The sequence below is a fragment of the Liolophura sinensis genome, chromosome 13 (assembly GCF_032854445.1).
Source record: "Liolophura sinensis isolate JHLJ2023 chromosome 13, CUHK_Ljap_v2, whole genome shotgun sequence".
NCBI classification, from domain to species: Eukaryota; Metazoa; Mollusca; class Polyplacophora; order Chitonida; family Chitonidae; genus Liolophura; species Liolophura sinensis.
The window spans coordinates 17,409,332-17,425,781 of NC_088307.1; the positions used below are offsets into that span (position 1 = coordinate 17,409,332).

The 16,450-nt window shown below is 37.8% G+C and overlaps 1 protein-coding gene across 1 annotated transcript; it reads right to left on the reverse strand.

Annotated features, from left to right (window-relative positions):
- Positions 1-929: 929 nt before the first annotated feature.
- LOC135480264 (serine/threonine-protein kinase Nek7-like) lies at positions 930-15,217 on the reverse strand. The gene is given in 10 exon segments (XM_064760055.1): positions 930-7,071; positions 7,276-7,312; positions 7,314-7,387; positions 7,899-7,993; positions 8,324-8,431; positions 8,817-8,925; positions 10,439-10,549; positions 11,174-11,236; positions 13,747-13,968; positions 15,077-15,217. Coding segments are annotated over 9 exon segments (978 nt in total). The 5' UTR covers positions 13,924-13,968; positions 15,077-15,217; the 3' UTR covers positions 930-6,867.
- Between the last annotated feature and the right edge of the window lie 1,233 nt (positions 15,218-16,450).

Below are 16,450 nucleotides of genomic sequence, written 5' to 3' on the forward strand. Positions count from 1 at the left end.
ATGGAGTTGTGTCCCCTTAACATGGCTGTAGATCTGTACCTCCTTGTTCTTGCACATTACAGTGCATTTACACATGCAATTGTTTGTTCTAGAGTACCACAGACCAAATGTTGCTCAACTGATGACCAAAGAATTTGGGTTAAAATTTATTAAAACGTAAGACTGACACACATACACAAGTCTGTCTCATAACATGCAAATTAAATCTTGCTTTAAACCCTGATGTTGTCTTACATAAATTTCACACTAGAAGACCTAGTTGTACCTCACAACTGGGACATGCAACTCCCACTCAGTTTATGCATTTAAAAAAATCATGCTTTTTTTACATGCATATGGATTTGGTTTATCAAGAATTAAGGGTTTGAAAGATACAAGTTTGCAGACAAACATTTTGTCAAAATGAATACTGCGTGAACATAAATAGTTGATTACTTACATTGTACAATGCACTCACTCAATTATAACAGGATCAAACTATAATAATACATGTAGGATATATCATAATGATAAACAGGCAGGAATGGTCTCCCATCAGCAATACAGGAATGGTAGTGTTTTGCCCCTAAAACAACATTTACAGGCAAATAAAAGCATAGAATATTACTTTGGGGGGGGGGGGGGCGGGGGGGGGGGGTGGGGGGGGGCCTAAAACTATAGGACATTATACATGTCAAAAAAGCACGTAAATATGCTCCTAATATCAACAGAACTCTCAGAACCAAGTGAAATAAGAAACTTACTAATGGATGACGTTTTAGGTCAAATACAATGCCTGAAACAAAGAAAACAAACAAACACAATTATGCATGCCAGTCATCCCCGTGTGTTCAAAGCAAATCCTTCTTATTGCCATGATATCTGAAAAATAACACCCTGACCTTTTGTCAAGCATCACTTTTTAAATTAAAGTCAATTTACATCTGTTTTGACATCAACATAACTTTTGCTTATTTTAACTAGTGCACTAGTTCTCTTGTATAACCTCAGGGACCAATTTTAAAAACTGTCATAAAACTGTTCTTGTAATTTTTTTTTTTTGTATTTTGACATCTATAGCGCCACGATTTATGATGGAAGTGACGTTAGGCTGAATTACAAAGTTTTGTGAAAGTGGGCAATGTCCCCCTTAGACCATTAGCTCAAAACATTACAATTAGATTTACAAAGTTTTACGACACTTGTCCCAGAGCTGGTATAGCACTTCAGGTAGTACACAAGTTATTACCTCCCTTGTCATCAACTGAGCATATGATATATATGTATGGTACATTATCAAAGACTAGACACACAGTTATCACAAGTGGACGGACAAGAATGAGAAATGTGTAAAAAATTCTCAAATATATTTGACATTTACAGAAAAAAAAGTCATCTAAATCAGCCATTGATAATCTTACACAGCACACTATTTAACAAAGACATTAAAATAAAAAAAACTGACACATTTATCAGTTCAGAAACGTAAATATATACAAAGCATCTCCATTCTTGATGTAACTCCTCGAAATACCTTCAACGCCCACCTCTGTTCAGAGATGATGTGAAAGTAAAAATTTAAATATGTCCTGCGACCAGCACCCAAAAATATAATGCCAGTCTATAAACCTGATCACTCTATTGTCATAACTACATATCTCAAAAAAGTGTGTATTGGAAAAGTAGCTCCAACTGTCTACTGTACACCCTACCCCAAAACAGCAGCATGCAAGTCAAATGTACTGAGTCAGTGTAAGCTTAAAAAGGCACAAATACAATTGAGAAGGCTGGACGGAATAGAGAAAAGTATATGCTGAACAGGGTGTTCGGGGGGTGAGGTTTGGGGTGTTAATCATGATTTAAATATCAAAGGGGTCCCAACATTTGCACATGGCAACTATTAAAATACAACAGAACTCATAAACTGTCCACTTAGGTAGCCCAAATTTCATCATTTCAATCACATTTGTTGGTAAACAGATAAAGTTCACCTTGATTAAAAACTGGTGTAGAACTTTTTGGCTTCTATAGTGACACTACGTCTGAAGTGTGGTAACACAACATGTAATCTATCCATATTAACGATCAACAAACAAACGCATCCAGAATTATCCGACAGACAACCTTTCCCTCTGAGGTTTACAGTGTCTATTCCTGCATCCAAACTTTTATCTACATTAACATGTACATTTATCAGCGGTAGTTTTTTTAGTCTGAGTGAATAATCCATTATTTGGATTTGTCATTTGGATGAGATAACAGCATTCAGTCATAGTGGCAAAAGCTCTCTGTCATGTCTGCCGCCATGATACATGTAACCATGGAAACAGGGGAAGCTATTTATAAGTCTACAGTGCACTTTGAGAACGGTACACAGCACCTGTGAATTTTGAAACCCTTAATGCTACAGTATACTCAGATAAGGCTTGAACAAGCACTTCTGGATTTAAATAATTGTTGTCAACAACAGATAACAACAACAACAAAGAACAATTAATCCGTTTAAACCTGAGTTCACATCGACAGTTGACTATTGGAAGGAAAATGAAGGGCCAGTAACTGCTAATTCACCAACATACAACCCTACAGTTAACAGGAATATCTGCAGATTTAAGGAGGTTATGCCAGAGATTTTTGGCAACAAAATTCATTGAGCAAATCCATTTGAATTTTTGCCTTTACTTCTGAATAGCTCAAACTATTACCTTTCACAAAATATAAGCCTTGTCTGTTCACAAGTTAGGGTTCAAAATTGATGAAAAAGTTGGTAAAAGTTATAATACGAGACACTTTACAACTTCTTCAAACTTAAAAATCAGTATACATAGTACAGATTATTGAAAGGCAAAAGTTTGAGCTATTCTTGGTAAGAAGAGAATATTTGATTTGATTTCCATATTGATTTTTTTTTTGCCAAAAATCTTTATTCTACAGTGTTTTGACATAATCATATGCCAGTTGGAAGATAAGAGAGTTTTCCATATATGAAGTAAATCTTGATAGCTATAACAGTAAACAGTAACATGGATCAACAACATTCTTATAAAACTTCATACAGATATTTGCTTCCACAAATAGTTTCCCCATTGCGAATCTTTACCAGATTGACTCATTTCAACAAACTATGTACACATATTTCCTATCTACAACTCCATGTATGGTTTTCCCACTGTGAATCTTTACCAGATTGACTGTCAGTTGTTTTCAAACTTTGCACAGAGACTTTCAAACCTACAACTGACACACAGTTTTACACTTATATGACAACGAAAATCATTATTAAATTTATGTAGAAACAGCCCAGCTCGAATCTAAGAATCTTAAAACACAAGTTGCAGTCAGAACATGGTGAAAGACATCTAGGACTACTGACTAATAAGAGTACTTTTTTATTTTTTATTTGTGTTTTTTTTTTTACTGGTAAATTTTTTATTCTCTTCCCACTTCAATGGATTTTTTATTTACAATTTTCAAGGCTTTCTGATCATATAAATATGATCCTCTGACATTGAAAAAAAATTTATTCTGGTCGTAAAATCAAAATTGTGACTGGCGTAGCTTTAAGCCAAAAAGTCAGGGTGAATGTCATTGCCACCAACAACTCCCTAAAATCATGGAAATACTTAACCAGGGCTTTACAATGGTATCAATAATGGTACAAAATTTTGGCCCCACTGGAGTAACACTCTTAGTTGTATAATTTCAATAACAGAGTTCTATGTGTAGTATTTACAGTTTGTTCAAAATATCTCTGGTCCCAGATTAGCTGTTTTAACTCAAAATTTGTCATGAAAAAGTCCACTTCCTGTTGTACAGCAAATCCTGACAGGCAATTGCTGAGCATTTATCATTCTTGTTCGAGGGAATCTTAAAACTTAAGTTTGTTGCTTGAAATATACTTTCAAGGCATTTCAAGTTTTCTCCAGATCTAAGAATTTGGTTGCCGATTATCATTTTACCAGTACAACTCCTAATAAACATTGAAAAATCCCTACTATTAACAAAAACTGTACACACTGTGAATTTCGCCCACAACCAGCTCACCTGTGTACAGATGTCAATAATGGGGCTTTTTTTGGGTTATAATAATAATACTAATAATAAACCACAAGCTGGGAAAAATCAACCTGATGAGATTATATATTACATAAATTAACATTTATATCACATCTGTAACAGTCAAATTTGGATAAATCAAAATGGATTTCTGCAGAACACACTCAAATCATACTCACCCTTATTCCTCAACCTTTTCACGTATGAAAGAGCAACTTTCAGTGCAATTTATGCACATTTTTAATTTGATTTTGGAGACAAAACTACATTGGTTGGATTGGCCAATTTCAGGGCTTCAAAACGGTGTAATTTTAACAGTCTACAGAATAAGCTTGAACGAACACTTTGGGCACATGTGAAGAGGCTGAAGAAATGCAGTAGTAATTTTTCAATCATACATCAGTAAGATACATGTATCACATGAGTCATCAGCTATAAGCATTTTTTAGAAATAAAAGCATTGTATTACATTTAACACACGTTTGTCAGTTGAGATAAGCAGAATAAAAAAATTGACATGAGTTTTGGCTTTCCAAAGCTTTCAGCAAGCATGTCCTCTCCACATAGTATCCAAAGAACATGGACAACACTCCAGTAAAAATTGGCAGACTTCTCTCTACATATGTCTAACAAATGTTGTACAGGAACAATGTATATCACGACAAAAGTCATCAATTTTTCTACCAAAATACACACCTTTCACCTTTCTTACCTAGACCAAGATTTGCGTCTTTCCTTTCCCTTCAATGTTGACTGCTAATACTTCACAGGCAATAATACATGCATTTCAAATCCCACGCAACACGATGTGTACACTGAAGGGAAAAACCCTTTTAATTTTAACACCAGATCTTATTCCATGACATTTCATTATTGACACAGATTTCTTTTTATACCATATTTACGCAAGAAAGATCTTTTTTTTGTTCTTTTTAGCCCTGTAATTCACACTTCAAAAACAAGATTTGTGCAGGGTTAAGGCTGGAAATTTCCCCGACACTAAAAAAAATATGTGAAAAATCTTAAAAAGACGGTCAACTTGATGCAGAATGAGTCACACCCATGCAGAATGGTCGCATTCATGGCTCGACAAAAGATGCACAAACTAGAGCACCTCTACATGGTTGTGTCACAGAATGGAATGTTTGCACAGCTTGAACCTTATTACAAGGCAGCCAACATGTACATCATGACATTTTCCACAGAACGTAATATGTAACATGCAAGATCAGCACTGCAACCGTTTAGTTAAACATCAACTAGGTAACACAGAAAATAATGCAGGTATACCCAGTCCTAGAAGTGGTATGGCTTCTGAACGGTTAAGGTGACACAGAGGGCCAAGGTAGATTAAAAAAAAAAGCTGTAAATCTTGTCACAGGTACATGTACGAAATGTACCTGTGTTGAAATTTACAACAAAATGTCTGCTAATGACCTACAGGACCAGTGTCGTTTGAGATCTACTGGTTCGTCTAAATATTAGCTCGTCATCATTAAAGTGACATGATCGACCAAATATTTGGTATTTTGGAGTTATGACAGAATGACATGAGTATGGGGGATTTTTTCTCAAGAAGCAAAAGTCACAAGCTTTTTGTTAATCCCACCCCCCGCATTGGGCATTCAGTGAATGTTTAAAAATAACAAAAAATCTGAAGAGTCAAAATTCTACCAGAATATTTAAATGAGGTGTGGTCAATTCAGTGGAAATGGAGCATGCACACGGCGCTCGGTCAACTTCATAGCTGAATACACGCTTAGAAGAAGGACTTACGGCTCGCACATGGTAGGATTGGCCAAAAATAGGCATAAAAAAAAAAGAGCTCTACAGGTTGACAAGCAAGTCTAGAGTTGTAATTGGTGGTCAGTTTGAACGGTGGAGTACACTGAAGAAAGAAAAGGGTCTCGTGAAGCACAAAGATGTCGTAAAACTACTGCCTGATAGGTGGATGCAAATTTTGTTGTTATTGTGGGCAGGGGGTGTTAAACTTCAAGCCGAAACATGTTTCTGACTCTTAGTTTAATGAGAAGATTATTCGTAACCTTTTCTCAATGCTGTTTAAGCTGCTGTACTCTGCATGTACCTGTGTATCAATATTCGAAATTATCTGAGTTCGTCAGCTGATCAAAACTCGGTATCATAGGGAACTTTCCAAACGCTGTGCACATGCTTCCGGCCCTTACGGTTGAATATTAATGAAGCAAAATGGCCCGCCCTCTTTGTTTTGAATTCGAATAACGGCAGAGGACTTCTCCAGGCTTGCACAAGCTACATACTCAATGAATATTTTTTGTCTCAATGTGATTTAATTAGTTTATGAATGAACTTTAAAATTTGGTTAAGACGTTGAACTCAAAATTTGTTTGAAAATCCAAATTTTAGGTGACCATGTCACTTTAAATGATTTAACATGATCAAACTGCACTGTGATTTATTTTCCACCTAAATGACTTTGTCTAGAGAGTATAGTAAAAGCCATATTTTCAGAAGATTGTTCAAAAATATACACTGGTAAGGTACATGTAAGAGGTAACTGAATGAAATGTTGATAAATCACAGTCCAGTAGGACCTGTTCTTGATAAAAATTCACCTGGTCTCAGACTGATGTTAATTTCAAGATCTGAATGAATGAAAACAGAAAAATTACACCCAAAAAGATATTTTATAATATTGCCCCCAACCGCCTTTTCACAGATTTCCAAAGTTCAGACACAGTTATCTCCCCTGTAGCCCCCCAACAATCATATACCCCTCCACATGCCATACCAGGTCTAGCTGATATATAACAACATCACTTCTGTTTTCTCTTTTTGGACGAAACATTCTCCTCAGCTCTGGGGAACTTGTTGTTGTTGCAAAAATGGCTGCTGCATGTGTGGGTTGGGCAGCTGCATCTGTACTTGCTGAATCTGCAGCTGCGGCTGTGCTTGCGAGCTCAGAGCATGCATCTCCCTCGCCTTGTTGTACACATACTCGATGTCCGGCCTCTGCTCAGGATCTGGGTTGATACATTTCTTCACTAGATTGCGCAACTGAAACATACCCAGGTCAAGGTAAAGGTCAATTTACATTTCAAAATCATAAAACATCCATGATCAAAACAGATCAAACAAACATGGCCTAAAAATTTATACAGAGCTAGGTTCTTGCAAAGAAAACAGAACAAGTTCTGGCAAAAGATTCCCCTTGACCTACACAGAAGAGTTACTTGTCACATAGGGGAGATAACCACATACCTCCTCGGAGTAACAGTCTGCAGGCAGGGGCGGATAAACACTGCTCTATCTTCTTACACAAAGAGTACAGGTTCATGGTGTCTCCATAAAATGGTGACTGGAGGGCGGCCATCTGAAACGGGCATCAAAACAGGCATCAACACATGCATAAACACATGATTCCGTTACTGAACATCACCTGGCACCAATCAGCTTACATGCATATCCTAGTCATTCGTAGCCATCTCTCTTTTTTTGATGCTCCGCAGAATGCCTGGGAGCTAGAGATCACAAGATCTCCCTAGTAACAGGCGGCATGCGTGAAAAAGAAGTTTCACCGCTAATGTTATCACACAGGAAAATGCCTATTTTTCAATCACTGTCATCGATAGTGCATTTGTTGTATTTTTACAATTTTCAGCTTTCCAGATAGTCTGAGTATTTCTGTAGAGCTTACGTTGTGCTTTTTTGTGTACGCAATGTGGAATTGTGTGGAATAAAAAAAATCCTTTTTGACTCAATCTAGCTTTTCTGAAAAAAAACTGACATGGTCTTGTTGTCATTTGAATCAGTTTGCTCCGCGGAAAACTGACCTCCATCCTGTGAACAGTTGTTTTTCAGCTGGTGGTCACAACAGAACATACCTCATAGAGCAGACACCCTAATGACCAAATGTCAGACTTGAAGTTGTAGCCATTTTCATGGATTCTCTCTGGTGACATGTAATATGGTGTGCCCACTATAAATAAAAACATTAGACATGTTTTTAAGACACAAAATGAAATAAGTCAACCTGAATAGATATGTCATAAAATTATCCTGCTGGAACATAAACATTCCCCATCTCCACTCCACCTTTGGGAGATGCTAAAATTTAGCCGCAAACAAGCAGTTCTGTAAGTCTCTGACACCATATGGCCTAACAAGGAAATGGAGTGGAAGAAAACATTTTTTGCTGGAGGTCGAAGCTATTTTGAATTTGGGTTTGCTTTGTTTTTTTTAAGTTTTGTAAGCACACACGCAGAAGACTTGCGTGCAACTCTGGAGTAATTCTGTTGGCAGAACTCACCTAAGGAATGTGCTGCAGTGGTCTTTGAGCTGAAGAATCGCCCCAGGCCCAGGTCCCCTAGCTTGACCACACCTTGAGCTGTGATGAATACATTCTGGGGCTTGATATCTGAAATGTGAAATATGTTCCCTTATACACAAAGTACTCCTGGGCAAGCATTTTCAGCTGACCATTTTCCAGCTGTTTAACACATATCTTATACTGCTGGGGAGCAAGTGAAACTTTATTGATTTATTGCCGTACTCTATCTTTTTTCAGTGGTGGATGGGAGGAGAAAAGCAGGTAAACAACTGACCTTTTAATTGACAGACAGGTATCTGACAGATCCACTGCCATAGACCAGGATTCCTAGCAACTGAAATACAACCATGGTCAACCACTCTGCCACACACCATCCCATGGACAAAAACAACATGATCCATGCCTCTTTTGAATGGCTGATGTAATCAGAAATTCTACTGAATGTGTTTTGTCCAGATACTGTAAAGCTCACCTCTATGCATGATCCTCCGTGAGTGCATGTGCTGCAAAGCACTACAGATCTGGTTGAAGTATTTCCAAATGGTCTTCTCTGGAATCAAACGGCTCTGTTTTTTAAAGTGCTGCAAACAGAGAACACAATTATCTGGTTGAAGTATTTCCAAATGGTTTTCTCTGGAATCAAACGGCTCTGTTTTTTAAAGTGCTGCAAACAGAGAACACAATTATCTGATTGAAGTATTTCCAAATGGTCTTCTCTGGAATCAAACGGCTCTGTTTTTTAAAGTGCTGCAAACAGAGAACACAATTATCTGGTTGAAGTATTTCCAAATGGTTTTCTCTGGAATCAAACAGCTCTGTTTTTTAAAGTGCTGCAAACAGAGAACACAATTATCTGATTGAAGTATTTCCAAATGGTCTTCTCTGGAATCAAACAGCTCTGTTTTTTAAAGTGCTGCAAACAGAGAACACAATTATCTGGTTGAAGTATTTCCAAATGGTTTTCTCTGAGAATCAAACGGCTCTGTTTTTTAAAGTGCTGCAAACAGAGAACACAATTATTAATGCCATTTGAATGTATTCAACTCAGTTCTTCAGGGAATATGGAGGATATTGCACAGTAAAAATTGAATATCATAAATATTTTTCAAGTGAGATGTGAAAATGATCATTTCTACCTTTCACCAGAAATATATTTATGATATTCAACCTACACTGTGCAACATTCCATGCATTATTATTATATTCTGACATTATCATAACAAAAGTGTTATCTGCCTGAGCCAGTGAGATATCACTTTTGTCAGTGAAGGAAATCCTGACATTTCATCAGTATATAAATAATAAAGGATTACACACAATTAAGTGAGTTAAACAATAATAACCGGATAAACTGCCCAAGGCATTCCTCATTAAACCCCATCCTAAAGAGAACTGAAGATACTTGGCATAGAACAGGAGAACCTGAACAGACAAGAAGAAACTAAGTAAGAAATAGCAGAAAGTAAGCTGTAGAAACTGGACTGAGAACTGTACACACTGGGCATAGAAACTCAGTAAATAATAGTAGAAAGCAAGCACATGCTGTGAAAACTGGACAGACAGGAAGAACAGTAAGAAATAGCAGAAAGTAAACTGTAGAAACTGGGCTGAGAACTGTACACACTGGGCATAGAAACTCAAACTCATGCTGTGGAAACTGGGCAGACAGGAAGAACTGTGCAGAGAAGGTAGTTCTAGGCCAGCAGAGACTGAAACAAAACATTTAGACAGAGATAAACTGGGTGGAAAAGAAGAGAAAGGAAGTGGGCAGACAAAAAGAACCACCGCAGACAAAAAGAAACTGTACAAACAAGGAGGGACCAGGAGAAACCAGAACCTCTTATCAAATACCCAAAATATCTTATCAAAAACCAGAACCTCTTATCAAATACCCAAAATATCTTATCAAAAACCAGAATCTCTTATCAAATACCCAAAATATCTTATCAAGAACCAGAATCTCTTATCAAATACCCAAAATATCTTATCAAGAACCAGAACCTCTTATCAAAAATCAGAACCTCTTATCAAATACCCAAAATATCTTATCAAAAACCAGAACCTGAGATTTGGTCATCCTATAGATCTACTCACCTTTATCATTCGTGACAGGTCCCCAGCATCGGCCAGCTCCAGCACTATGTTCAGCTCATTTTCTTCTATAAATGATGCCAAATACTTTATCACATTGGGGTGGTTTAATTGCTGGAAATACAGAAATATATGTAAAGAGTAAGTGTACTGGTTTGAGAGTGGATATAGTAGATTTGCACTTCTTCATATAAACTATATAAATATAGTATTACTGTAACTATATACATGTTTATCAGCACAACACCAGTCTGGTCCCCTAGAGTATTCAGGGGGACCATGAATTGAACTTTAAGTGACATCAGGCTCATTACAAAGCTGCATGCCTCTACGATTGGCTCACTATATACAGTAACACATTCACAGCATGCAAAGCCTTTCCATAAGAAAAACTGCATGAAAAGGTTTTTGTGAAGTAGCAGTGCTGAGATTTCACATCACATATTATACAACGCCAACAAACAGAAGAGTAGAATTCTGGACTATGCAAGAAGCCAAAGTCAGTCATGGAGTCACTGAGCCAGGCTCTGACTTAAGCAATTAGAGCCACCTGAGCCAGCCAGAGCATAACACAAGATCTAGCACTCCATTTCTGGGAGAAACTAGACAGAATTGTGAATATTATATCATATGAAGGATGTCTAACAAAACAGACCTGACACCCTGTATTATAATGCATCATGGTATGAGGTGTATATGGTAAAAGTTAACCGTTCAGACCTTGTGTTATGTATGTACCTTAAGAAGATCAATTTCCTTTATACAGTCTTGACGTGCTTTGGCATCCATCATTTCAAATATCTGAAAAACAATAAAACAGATATACATGTAAAGATAAATACATCCAGGCAGACGAAAGTACTTATTTATTTATCTGCCTAACACCAGGATTGTACCTGCATCTTGTGTGTCCCAGCAACTGAAAGACAAATTCTCTGTAGCTCCTCACATGTTAATGTATGATACCCTATAAAATTGTTTATTTGCTTGTAAATACAGCTTGGACCAATCACAGTATACTGACACTGGAGGCCAGTCAGTATAGTGCTGCGTCATTCTAACACCATTCAGTAGACATCAGACATGACGCCACACTCAGTCACAGTATACTGACACTGGGGTCAATCAGTACAGTGAGCACTGCATCTCAGAAACACCAGACATCACATCACACTCAGTCACAGTATACTGACACTGGGGTCAATCAGTACAGTGAGCACTTCATCTCAGAAACATCCAACATCACGTCACACTCAGTCACAGTATGTGACACTAGTTTCAATCAGTACAGTGAACACTGCATCTCAGAAACCTCATACAGAAGACACCTGACTAGACATCACACTCAGTCACAGTATACTGACACTGGGGTCAATCAGTACAGTGAGCACTTCATCTCAGAAACATCCGACATCAGGTCACACTCAGTCACAGTATGTGACACTAGGTTCAATCAGTACAGTGAACACTGCATCTCAGAAACCTCATACAGAAGACACCTGACTAGACATCACACTCAGTCACAGTATACTGACACTGAGGTCAATCAGTACAGTGAGCACTTCATCTCAAAAAACATCTGACATCATGTCACACTCAGTCACAGTATGTGACACTAGGTTCAATCAGTACAGTGAACACTGCATCTCAGAAACCTCATACAGAAGACACCTGACTAGACGTCACACTAAGTCACAGTATACTGACAATGGGGTCAATCAGTACAGTACTGCCTTACTGGAACACCATAAACAAGGCACTAGACATGAAACCACATTTAATCCCAGTACACGGACATTGAGGGTCATTCAGTCCAGCGCTATCTCACTGGAACAACATATTGGGAAGCATATACATATCCTTACCATGTTTACAGTTCTTTTATATATGGATTAGAAATTTTTATAGAGAATACATTTACCAGGCATGAGACACAGACTGGATGAAAAAAGAAGAAAAGCCAGTGGTCGCTCAAGGGGCTGGCTGCAGCTCCAGGGCAATGCCCTGATAGGTGAGTTCAATGGGGCAAAGGCCCCTCAGAAAAATTGATGCTGAATTGTAATTTTTACATTAAAGTAAAAGAAAGGTAGAATATGCAGTAAGGTTCATCATACAGACAACTGAAAACTACACATAAAAATACTTTCATTTCTTTTTTTTGATTTTTTTAAGGGTGTTGAAAGGCATTCAAATATTTGAAAACTATGGTGGGCTTTATAAGCCATACTAATGTTATCTAGGAACTCTGCCGTCACATAAACTTTTCCTCCTGATGTTAACCAGAGGGAAGAAATTTTGGGGAACATTATTTCAGTAATTTTTTACTCATAGGTAAAAATAGGTATTCCAACATTCAGTATTCAGTATAGTGATAGAGTTGAGAAAAACTTCCTGTGATGTCAGAGTTCCTAACCTTTGAATATATGGTCCATAAAGCCCACAATTCAAATGTTTGAGCACCCTTAACTGTTTTCACAAAAATCTAAAAAAATAAATGAAAGTATATTATGTATAGTTTTATGTGGTTTATTAAGTGATGCCTACTTCGATTTTTAGAGTTCTTTTCCTTTAAAAAAGGGATTCAGAAGCTACCTTGGAGCCAAGATCGCCTGAGTCATTGATAGTGAATGTTCAAAAATTTTATTGATACAGAGTAACTGAACACACCATGCTTGCTCTATCTTCTGCCCGTTGACGTCAATGTGCTCTTGGTGCGCTAACTAAATCCAGTTGAACTTGTTTTCATGCCCTTGTTAACCTCCCTGGGTGATTCGCCTTTCTTTAAAGTTTGAACCATGACTGAATTTACACAATGAGTGACAGAGCCGAAACCACAGGCGACCGTGACGAAACTAATAATGTGGGAAGTCACATACCAGGAAACATCTATTGAGAGCTGGAGTGATTGGTTGAACATTTTATATGCGCCAATGACAACTGTAGTTATGAACGGCCATTTTCCACAAGTCGGCATCATTCAATATGAACAAGGCCTCCCATGGAGAATTCAACAATACAGCAGCTAAGTGCTGGAAGAGCCGAGATGATACCCCTCCACCCCCACCCTTTCTCAACCATCACAAATTTCCCCCTGGATTTACACTGATCTGAAAAACGACCCCTACGGCTTCAAAAAAAGCAGAAATCCGCTGATCCGCGGAAAAGTCTCATGCGTGATTTACTCGGTACAAAGTTAAATTTCAAATATGGCCATATATGTAATGTCATGTAAAATGGCAATGTCACGCCACAAAGGGATGACCCTCTGCTGGCTTGAACACCTGTCATTGAGATAATGAGACTTGACAAACCTGAACTTTCTTCAGTGCCACAGCGCTCCTATCTCCGCTACACTTGGCCCTGTACACCTCTGAGAACTGGCCTTTCCCAATTTTCTTCTCCACTTCAAAATTGGATAGGGTGGAGTATCGAGCATCCTGTTCTCGGGCACAGTTCGCCATATCTTCACACTCCATGGCAGACGCCATATCATACAATACAAAATTGGACACGCCTCCTGAGATCAGCCGCCTCTGTAACACAAGTCAGATATATTTAATTAATTGGATATTTGTTCAAAGCCAGAGTGAATGATTTTTCATTTATTCCAAGAGGATACTGCATTTCATTTTAAGCTGGTAGATGGTGCTTTGTGCAATTCAGGTTTAGGGGATTATTCCTTCAAATCTGTGAACAAAACGTTCACTTTACTACATGTTTCACCATGTTTCAACGTCATTCTTGATTTTATTGTGACATCCTCCCCGTCTGCTTGGAAGGAACATTAAGTATCAGAAGACAAAAGTGTCAGATATCCGCACCGACACCATTGCCAAATCCACACGGAAGCCCTTTGTCGTCAATGTTTAGGGTGGAGGAAACCCAACTCTTGACGTAGTTCACCCATGCAGTGAAATCATTGAACTTCTCAAATTCCAAGGTCAGGTGTGAACCCATACCTTACATGTTCTGGCAATTACAAGACAAGTGACTTGATCCTTCAGCCATGACATATGTGATTCCTTTTCTTTTATTTAAGGACATGGCAAAGAGTATAGCAGGGTGGGTGGGTTTTCCTATAAATTTTCACTTGTTATTTGCAAAAAATAGGGAAATCAAAAAAAGGAATCAAAACTCTACACCATCACAAGAGCTAAATATTCCATATTATTACTGTTTCATAATTATATAAAATCATTTTGCTTCTCCAGATATTTAGGACTCTTAAATTAATATAGTACCAGTAAGTGCATATTGGTTTGCCTTTAACCGAATAGCAATCTAATGCAGCCAAACTTTTGGAAGTGTATTTTCCATTTTGATTCACAAAAAAAACTGTTACTACTAGTGGTGCACAACCGCTTCACACAATCATGTGATATAATGTACTGTATAGGGTGCATTCATTCATTTCTTCCATAAATATTAAACGCGTTATATCTTCAGTTCAAGATGTTCCTTAAATTTCGGATAAATACCGTCTCTAAACCTATAAGACAACGTTCTGAACCTAACAGCATGGAGCAAAACATCTGACAAGAAACTTATTGATTTTTCAGGTAAATCAAGAAGTGACATTTTGCCATTAGCCATCTTTGACGTCCTGTAAACGAACTCAGGTGAACTACACTGAATACACACCTCGTACACAAACCAGAGACAAAGTTATCTCAGGACTAGATATCTTCCCGATCGTCTCAACACCGGACAGTGGGTCACGTGGTTAATCTGTTGCCGTGGAAACGTCTACTCCTTGTCAAACAAAAATTTCGGCAGCTTTCCTTGAAGTTGTCCGAAAAACAGCCGGAAATTTGAAACGCGCACGCGCAATGGTTGTGGCTGGCAACTAGGTAGGGTCAGGAGGTGCGTTTATGCAAATGTTCACGCAAGGGATTTAAATGTGTGGCAAGCTGATCATAAATGGGGGGGCAAATAAAGAAGTCGCTTTGGTGACTGGACCTATATCTTGATTGAACAACAAAGAAGTGCTTTAAAAATACATTGGCAAATATTTAAATCTACATGGCTTAACCATGTAGCTAGAATTTAAATGATCGATTCGTTTTTTGGGTTTAAATTCATTTTAACTCTTTATTTCTTTCTTTCCTTTTTTAAAATTTTATTTTGCTTTATTTTATTACTCTGTGTTTGATGTTAAAGTACGTATTTGAATAATGTCACCGTATAATCATCGAGTTAAAGGAATAACAAGAACATGTGTAGTTAGTTTCGTTTTTGTAAGTATAAGAAAATCCATCATCTTCCAAACGAAGTAGTGACTTACGTCAGAAAAAATATATATAATGGTATTTTTATGTTGCTGTACCTTAATACCGCCTCACAAAAGGGACAGGGATGGATTCGATGATGGAAATCATCCCAAAGGCGTGCTTTCGTTTTTCAGACGGGCTGGGTCATAGATAAATGCAGGTTATAAATTTTGCACCGACCTGACATTACGCGTGGCGAAGACAGGTGGAGAAACGAAAGTAGGACTTCACTTATTAAAAGGTAATGCATGTTACGTAAAAGCGCTTCGCCGGAAACGTCAACTGACAGAAGTATCAAGAGAAATAATAAGATGTTTAAAGTGGAGGAAAAATCATTGTTTTGACATTACGGTAAGAAAACCGTTTCTGGAAGAAAATATACTCTCGAAAATTGCACCCAGCATGGTACATGAAGCTGACCGAGACACTTCATTTAACGGGTCAGCTTCACCAACTCCTCGGATAGAATCGACGGTGTTGGGAGCAGAAACGCCAGAAATCGTGGCAAATGCATTCTTACAAAGACTGACCTGGTATATTTAAACCTATGTGAGCATTTCTGGGTCTTTAGTATATAGGCTTCTGTCAATATGTACAGTAAATACATGTGTTTTCACTGCCAGGGTCTTTATCTTGTGGAATGCAAACCTTTTCTCTGTTCGACATAACCGCGCAATCTCCTGTTATCTCACATGAAATGTCCTCGCTGGTCGCTTCATCTGGTGTCCACAAGTTATCATGTTAG